The sequence below is a fragment of the Abramis brama genome, assembly GCF_963993115.1.
Source record: "Abramis brama genome assembly, chromosome: 6".
NCBI lineage: Eukaryota > Metazoa > Chordata > Actinopteri > Cypriniformes > Leuciscidae > Abramis > Abramis brama.
In genome coordinates, this window is record NC_139968.1 from 34,040,014 (window position 1) to 34,047,804 (window position 7,791).

General features: G+C 35.4%; 1 protein-coding gene across 2 annotated transcripts; it reads left to right on the forward strand.

Moving 5' to 3' along the window:
- Positions 1-648: 648 nt before the first annotated feature.
- LOC311084754 (uncharacterized protein) lies at positions 649-7,460 on the forward strand. Of its 2 annotated transcripts, XM_084117014.1 has the most exons (6): positions 656-770; positions 978-1,191; positions 4,217-4,546; positions 5,104-5,451; positions 5,935-6,074; positions 6,516-7,460. In XM_084117014.1, exons 2-6 carry the CDS (start codon positions 1,143-1,145, stop codon positions 6,528-6,530), a joined length of 882 nt encoding a protein of 293 aa, XP_083973140.1. In that variant the 5' UTR covers positions 656-770; positions 978-1,142; the 3' UTR covers positions 6,531-7,460. The 2 variants fall into 2 exon arrangements, with proteins under 2 accessions (XP_083973139.1, XP_083973140.1); XM_084117013.1 differs by having other exon boundaries at positions 649-1,191.
- The last annotated feature ends 331 nt before the right edge of the window (positions 7,461-7,791 follow it).

Consider the following 7,791-nt stretch of genomic DNA (forward strand, 5'->3'; position numbering starts at 1 on the left):
TATTGCACATTTCATCATAATGCTGCATTCGCTTGAATATGTTCATGACCCGTTTAATCTTTGAATCTCTAAATGCTGCTAATTGTCTGGCACCATCTGGCACCGCCTGTTAAAGTACACACATCACAAAAGACATCTGTGTGAACCGCTCTCAGTATTTTCAATGTTTACACTTTTGAGGTAGATAAAGAGAATAAAAAAATCTTCCCCTTTAAAAAAAAGGAAGGTTAAGGTACTGAATTAAGCCTGTACTGCTGATACTAGTAATGTTTCATCTTTATTATGATTTACTATCCTGAAGCTTTTCTGGTCCAACTGTTTTTTTATATATAACTATAATTTTTCGCTGCTTTTCACTAGATTAGCAGTTTTCATGTGCAATTCTGTATGCTTCTTTCATTCAGGCTTTTAATCAGAATATATTTTTGTAGATCTTCTGAGTTTAATGCAAAAGTTTTCAATGGGTCAGGGGAATATTATTGCTTCTGTGCTCTTGGTTGCTATAGCTACTATTATCTACTGTCACAACCCTGCCACATTTGCATTTTCAGTTGGCAGTTGATCTCTCTCTCTCTCTCTCTCTCTCTCTCTCTCTCTCTCTCTCTCTCTCTCTCTCTCTCTCTCTCTGTGTGTGTGTGTTATGGGTGTACAGATTACATGTGGGCAGTTGGTGTTTGTTTTGTGTGTCTCTCTCTCTCTGTGTATTTTTAAGGTGTACTCATGTGGGCACATATGATGAATCGACTTGTAAAAAGGTCCTTCTTTCCCAGGTTGGCTGTCACTTGACCTTGAGGCCACTCCAAAACCAGGAGTGTTTGTGTTCATTAGTTATTTAATCTTTAAATTTTGTTTGCTTCATTTGTGTATTGCTTTTTTTCTTCTTCACCTGTTCTGCCATCCTGAGGGCTATAGGAATAAGCAATGGAAAACACCAATGCGATGAAAATAAATGTATACGATAATTTTTTTTTCACAAGGAACACAGCGGAAAGCTCTTTGCATAAGGACAGGAGCGTTCACGTCATCGTCACTCTCATTGTGTTGAATCAATGAAAGAACTGCGTCTCCAGTGAAGAACTGAACAACAGAACGCTTTTATGAACAAGAATCTGCTTTCATTTTCCTAGGGGAAAGTTGTGGAAATGAAGTTTCACTTTATTTTGCTCGCAGTCTTGTTTTTACTCTACAATGGTAAGACATTTACTTGTTACAATCTTTCTTCCAGTGTTTTTGTGAATGTACTGGAGTGACGGAAGGATTCAGGTTATTGTTGAACAATTGTTGTTACCTGTTAACTGATCGCTCTCCTGTTTTGCGTAGACAGAAAAATATCAATAATTTAAAAAATGAATAAATGAGAGATCGTTTTTTATAGATAACGTTTTTTTATTTACCACTGCAACAAATGTTTTCCAGCATCTAATGCATAATTTAACCCTTTCCAGCAGTGACTGAATGACTTTTGAAATCCATATTTTCACAAGAATTAGGGGAGCGCGGGGCACAACCTAACGCGGGGTTAGTTGTAACACGCTTGTTTTAAATACTTATGCACATATGCTTGGATGACGAAACTTTGTGTATTTACTAGTTGCCATATCAACACTATATATATATAAAAAAAATCCGCCAAATTTTTTTTTTTTGGGGGAAGATATCCATAGACATTTATTAAACCATAGCAAAAGTAAATTTCTTAAGTTAATTTTTCATCTCTATTTGTTGTGTTTATTTAAAATAAGACAAATCTGATATTATTTTAATCTCCAAGATGTTATTTAACAGTTGAGATAGTTCTTTAATGCTTCGCTAACTAGCAGAAGACACTAGCAGGGTTTAAATCCCAGTTGTGCAGGCGAGGGCATGTTGTAACACTGCGTTACAATGTGCCCCTATTAGAAATATGCTATTATATTCTATACTTTTATTAATTTTATTGAGAAAACGTGAGAAAAAGGTGAATAAAGACTGAGAGTCAATGTTCAGAAATTACTAATTATTTATTTGTTTTGAACTATGTTGTATAGCTGTCTTTTCATGTGTTCGTAGTCAAAACTCAAAAATGAGTTTATATTTAATTATTAAAAATTGCCATTATTTTATATGAAAAGGTTTTTTAATTGTATTATATTTAGAAAATATTTTGGTTTGTTTTGTATATTTTTTTAATTAGATCAGATAACATTTAAGCTGTCATATGGTCATGTTACAATGTGCCCCACACATGTTACAGTGTACCCCACCTATGGGGCATGGTGTCACATTTCACTTCCATTCTTTCAGGGTATATCAAGAAAAAAGTATATACTGTATTAATAAAACAAAAACACAGAATTGTAGAAGACATGTGGGAAATTAATGTGGGAAAAAAATAAATACTCTGAACCATAAGTAGATTTACACAAACTAAGAAAGTCAAAAAGCGTTACTTTGTGGCCCGCTCTCCCCTACATCTGAGCGACTCATACATGACTATTACAAATGGTGAAGACATATACAGTACACTGATTCTCCAGAAGGAAACACAATTCATTAAAACTCGGGCGGTGTAAACTTTTGCACAGGATGATTGGGGTCAAATTGTTCTTATTTTGTCTTCTGGAAAATATGTAAGTATTTTATTTTATTTTAATTTCCAATCCTCCTGGTCAAAGGTTTACACCCACTGGCTCTTGATGTGTAATTTTTTTTTTTTTTTTTTTTTTTTTTGCCTTGAGCATCTGTGACTGTTTGCAGCTTTATATCACCCAGGCAGCAACACACACTATTAAGAATTAGGAATGTGATTTGTGGCCACATCCATAGCCAGGCTCCTGAATGGAGTGGGAGTTCGGGGACAGGCCTTCAGGAAAGCCATCAGATCAATGTCAGAGGTAGCACAGCGAAGCAGCAGGTGGATCTGGATAAAGAGGAAGGATCCTAACTGGGCTGCAAAGAACAATAAGGAGGGGTAAAAGCAGAAGGGGGCTGCTTACACCGGTGAAGGAGGGTGCCCACCTGAAGACCCTGATGATGTTTTTACCCCTCTCCCCACTTAAAATTAGGAAGTGCTGATTACAAGGGATATTAACATCAAGTCCTATGAGCTGAACTGATAGAAGTATTTTATGTAATGGGTATTTTCAATATTAAATGTACAGAGAAATGCAGATTAAGGATGCTCAGGTCAAAGACCATACACACTTACCCAAAATGTGGTTGACACAGTAGAACTAACTAAATCATATGATTAGCAGATCATTTTTAAACTAATCATCAGAACTAATCACAGTGAAGAAGACATGAGTGATATTGATTTTTACTCAATTGTAGGATTTAAATGTACATGTATCTTTTGTACTGGGAGACTCACTTGGTTGTTGTGGCCAGTGATCTCCCGGCCGTGAATAAAACTTCATTTCTACAAAGAGCAACTTAGGAGTCGTGTCAGGTATATGCTGCGCAGCTGAGAAATAGATTCTACACTCAAAAGACAACAACAGAACATGTGTGATTGAGGTAGTAATAGAAGTACTAAAGATTCTACGCTCAAAAGACAACAAAAGAACAGCTCAAGTGTGATTGAGGTAGTGATAGTAACTTCTTGACGGGACGCCGTCACCATACTTCAGGGAAGTATTGTATTAGGAAGTCAGATATAGTTGGTTATATTTGTATTAAATATTTCCACAACAGGAATCAAACATATGTAAACTTTTGAACTGGATCTTTTGTGTAAATTCAGTTATTATTTTGTCTTGTGATCTACATGTAAACAAACATCATATGACTTGAACTCTAGTTACTCTCAAATTACTTTTGGTGCAAAAAAAAAAAAAAATTTTTCATGCAGGACAATTTTTTGTTTTGTTTTTGTATTTTATACAATTTCATTAGAAATATACGTGAATCATTCTAAAAAAAAAAAAAAAAAAGTATATTGTTTGGCCCAAAACATATGAATCATACATTTAATCAAATGTCACCCAACACAAAATAATGCTGCCCCAGCAAGTTTTCAAACCCCTAGGCCTAGGGTTTCCAACCCATATCAAACACACCAGAACAAGCTCAAGGTCTTAAGGGTCAGATTTATCAGGGTTGGAGTGAAACTCTGCAAGACTGTGGCTCTCCAGGACTGAATTTATCCAGATATATTTATTTAATCAAAATCTTCATATGTAGAATATTCACAGCACTATTGTAAATTTTTGTATGTCTTGTGTTTGTTCTTCAGGTGTGTCTGGTGTTGGTTCAGATGTAGTGCCTGTGTCAGTGATCAAGGGAGGTTCAGTCACTTTATACACTGGTGTTCAAACAAACCAACAAGAAGTTATTAAATGGTATTTTAATGACACTCGTATAGCTCAAATCAGTGGAGATCTCATTGATAACTGTACAGATGTTCAGTGTGAAGATGGAGATGAGAGATTCAGAGACAGACTGAAGCTGGATCATCAGACTGGATCTCTGAACATCATGAACATCACATACTCTGGACTTTATGAACTGAAGATCATCAGCAGCAAAAGCAGCAGTGACAAGATCTTCAGAATTGCTGTCACTGGTGAGTCATTTAATGAATGTTTAAATGCAGTTTATTTATGTTTAAAACACATTGTCAATGTGTTTATTGATTTTTTTTACAGTGATATTCTGAGTTATTTTCTTTACCTGTATATTAATTCACACACAGTAGACAGATAATCTTTACAAACTTGCAGCACAAGTGCAGTTTATAAAACTCACTTTACATCATTAAATAGCTTAATTAGATATAAAACTAAAGGCCCATTCTCACAAGAACTATAACTATAAACACCTATGATGATAAATACGGTATATTAGCGTTCACAGGAAGCTTCAGTTGAATTCAAATGGAGATGTCAGTTATAATCATGCCATTTCTGACCAACTTCTATTATCTGTTTAAATGAGGATTTTATATCAAATAAGGATGTAAAATGAGTTTTAAAAGCACAAACTTTCTATTTCAGAATGAAAGATTGTGCTGAATCTATTTCAGTCGCATTCATGATCACAGTTATTTCATCTTGTAGAGGGTTTGTTGTTGTTGTTTCCATCAGCAAAAGATCCTCCAGCATTTGTTGGTGTGTGTTTCAGGTGTTTCTGCTGCTGAAGAAGATGAAGTGAAGAGAGAGTCAGTGAAAGAGGGAGAATCTGTCACTTTCGATCCCGGTGTACCGGTAATAAAAAACCCAAATGATGTGACGAAGTGGTATTTTAAAGACATTCTCATCGCTGAAATCACTGGAGATCAGAGTAAGATCTGTACAGATGTTCAGTGTAAAGAGAGATTCAGAGACAGACTGAAGCTGGATCATCAGACTGGATCTCTGACCATCACAAACACCAGAAACACAGACTCTGGAGAATATAAACGACTGATTATCAACAACAACAGCAGCTTCAGCATCACTAGAGTGAAGAGATTCAACCTTACTGTCATTGGTGAGTGTATAATTCAGTCATTAAATCCATTTTTCTTTGAGAAATTAAAATAACAGTTCAATATTTTAAATAAACGTATTAACTGTTGGGTAGTGACCTGTTTAAAAAAGGGAGCTTTGACTCAATAACACTTTGACTAACATTGCAATTATTCAATAGCACTTTTTTATTAACATGAAAAATACATAATATCAAAATATTTACTCCTGTGAAATGTGTTTCCTGTTGATCTCAGTGCTTTCAAGCTGTTGTAACTGCTGTTGCTGAACAGATGGTGCCGTTTATCAGTTCATATGAAAAAAATGATTCATTGACTCAATGAAAAAAAATTATGTTAATGAGTTCCACATAATTGATTTTAACTACATTTAAACAAATGCATTAAGTTGAACTTAGTTGAACAAGTCAATGAATCATACAGTATTGTTAAATACTTGATGTATTATCATTCACTCTGCAGTAATGATGTCTGTTTCTCTGTAGATGTTCCAGGTTCAGGTGTGTCTTCAGGAGCTGTAGCAGGAATAGTTGTTGGTGTTCTGCTGGTGTTTGCTGCTGCTGTAACTGCTGCTGCTGTGGTTTACTATCGTCACCGCATGAGCCATGCAGCAGTACCACAGAGTGTAAGTATTACATCTGCATTAACAAGATATTAGAGATTAACTTAGCAAAAATGCCTTTAAAAGAACAGTGGTATGAATATGTTTTATATTATTATAATTCTCTGTGTAGCATAAATGTACTCTGTGAAAATGTTTATTTTTTAACAGTACAGAAGCAAATATTTACCAGTGAAACAACAAAACAATCAAACACACCAATAACTCCCAAATAAACAAAGTGCACTTTTTCAGAGTGTCTTATTATAATATATATTTTAGATGTGATATTGAAAGGTTTATATTACTGAAGTACAAAAGATGTGATGTGTGTTTTGACACAATATTTAGGAAATTTAAACCTCTGTACAAACAACAGGAAAAGTATTTGTATGTTTGTTGTGTATCTGAAACATCAATCCTCCTCATCACTTTAACCTTCTGTGAATCTGTGTTTTCTTACAGGAGGATGACATGTGATAACTCACCATGTGATCCTTTGAGGAGGATGAGCCATATCAGATTCAGGCTGAGGCTGTCAATCAAACAGTGCAACATCATTTATCCTAATACTTTCATTGAAAGGGACACTGAAGAGAATTAGGAAAGAGTAAAGTTCCTAATGTATACCTCTTGGCCCCTATGCAATTTATACGCGGAAATTAGTTTCTACGTGTATATAATACGCAGTTTTTGCGTGCATATGATAAACACTTTATTGCGTGTAATACACACGCACCACACACCACTAATTCTACCCAAACGTAGAATAGATACGTACCCCACACCACCACTAAACCTAAACACGAGAAACACAATGTGTGCTATAGACAGATAGAGTATTTTAAGAATCCATTTTTCCGTTAACCACAGCCAGACCCTCTGTCTTCTCTGGAAGGCCAATGATCCTCAAATTACGACGTCACCCTCTGTTTCCTGACCATCTAATCGCTCGGTTTGGGAAGCGATCGTCTTTTCAATCTGTATAGCTCGACTCTCAGTCCCAGTAGCCGCATTTTCAAGAACTAGGATTCTTTGCTCCGCTTCTTTCACTCGGTTATTAGCACACTACACTTCTTTTGAAACATCCAGAATTTTCTCCAAAATCAGTTTTCGTTTAGCATCAATCATGATCCTTGCAATGTTAACCGTCAAAGATACCACAACTTCACTGGTAAACAGTTCCTAAACTTCCTAAAGTAAAGAGGATCAGTAATTGTGTCACGATTCCAGCAGTCGGTACCAATAACAGTCAAAATCACCTATTACATATCAATTTAAATATGACATCCAAAACTGATTTGTTAGATTTTTTTTTTTTTTTTTTTTTTATGATTTAAAGTCCCCTTGTGTTGAAAATCCAGCTTTAATGTTGTTTATATGCCTATGTGGTGTTTTTAATATGCTTTAAAGGGATAGTTCACTTTGAAATAAAATTTTGGTATGTTTTAGCTTACCTCAAGGGCATCCAAGATGTATGTGTCTTTTTTCCGCAGTAGTTTCAATTTTGATATTTTTAGGCCAAACCGTTCTTGTCTGTCAGTCATATAATGCAGGTCTATGGTCACTGTCTCAAAGAGCATGCACAGAGTCCAAATTAAAACAATTCCACATCGTCCAAATTAAACAATTGCCCATCGTAAGTACACATTGATGATCTGAGGGCGCGGGCGGGTATAGATATATATATATACCCATCTATAGATATAGATGTCGCCTTCGCTACTGCAGTTCATTGGAA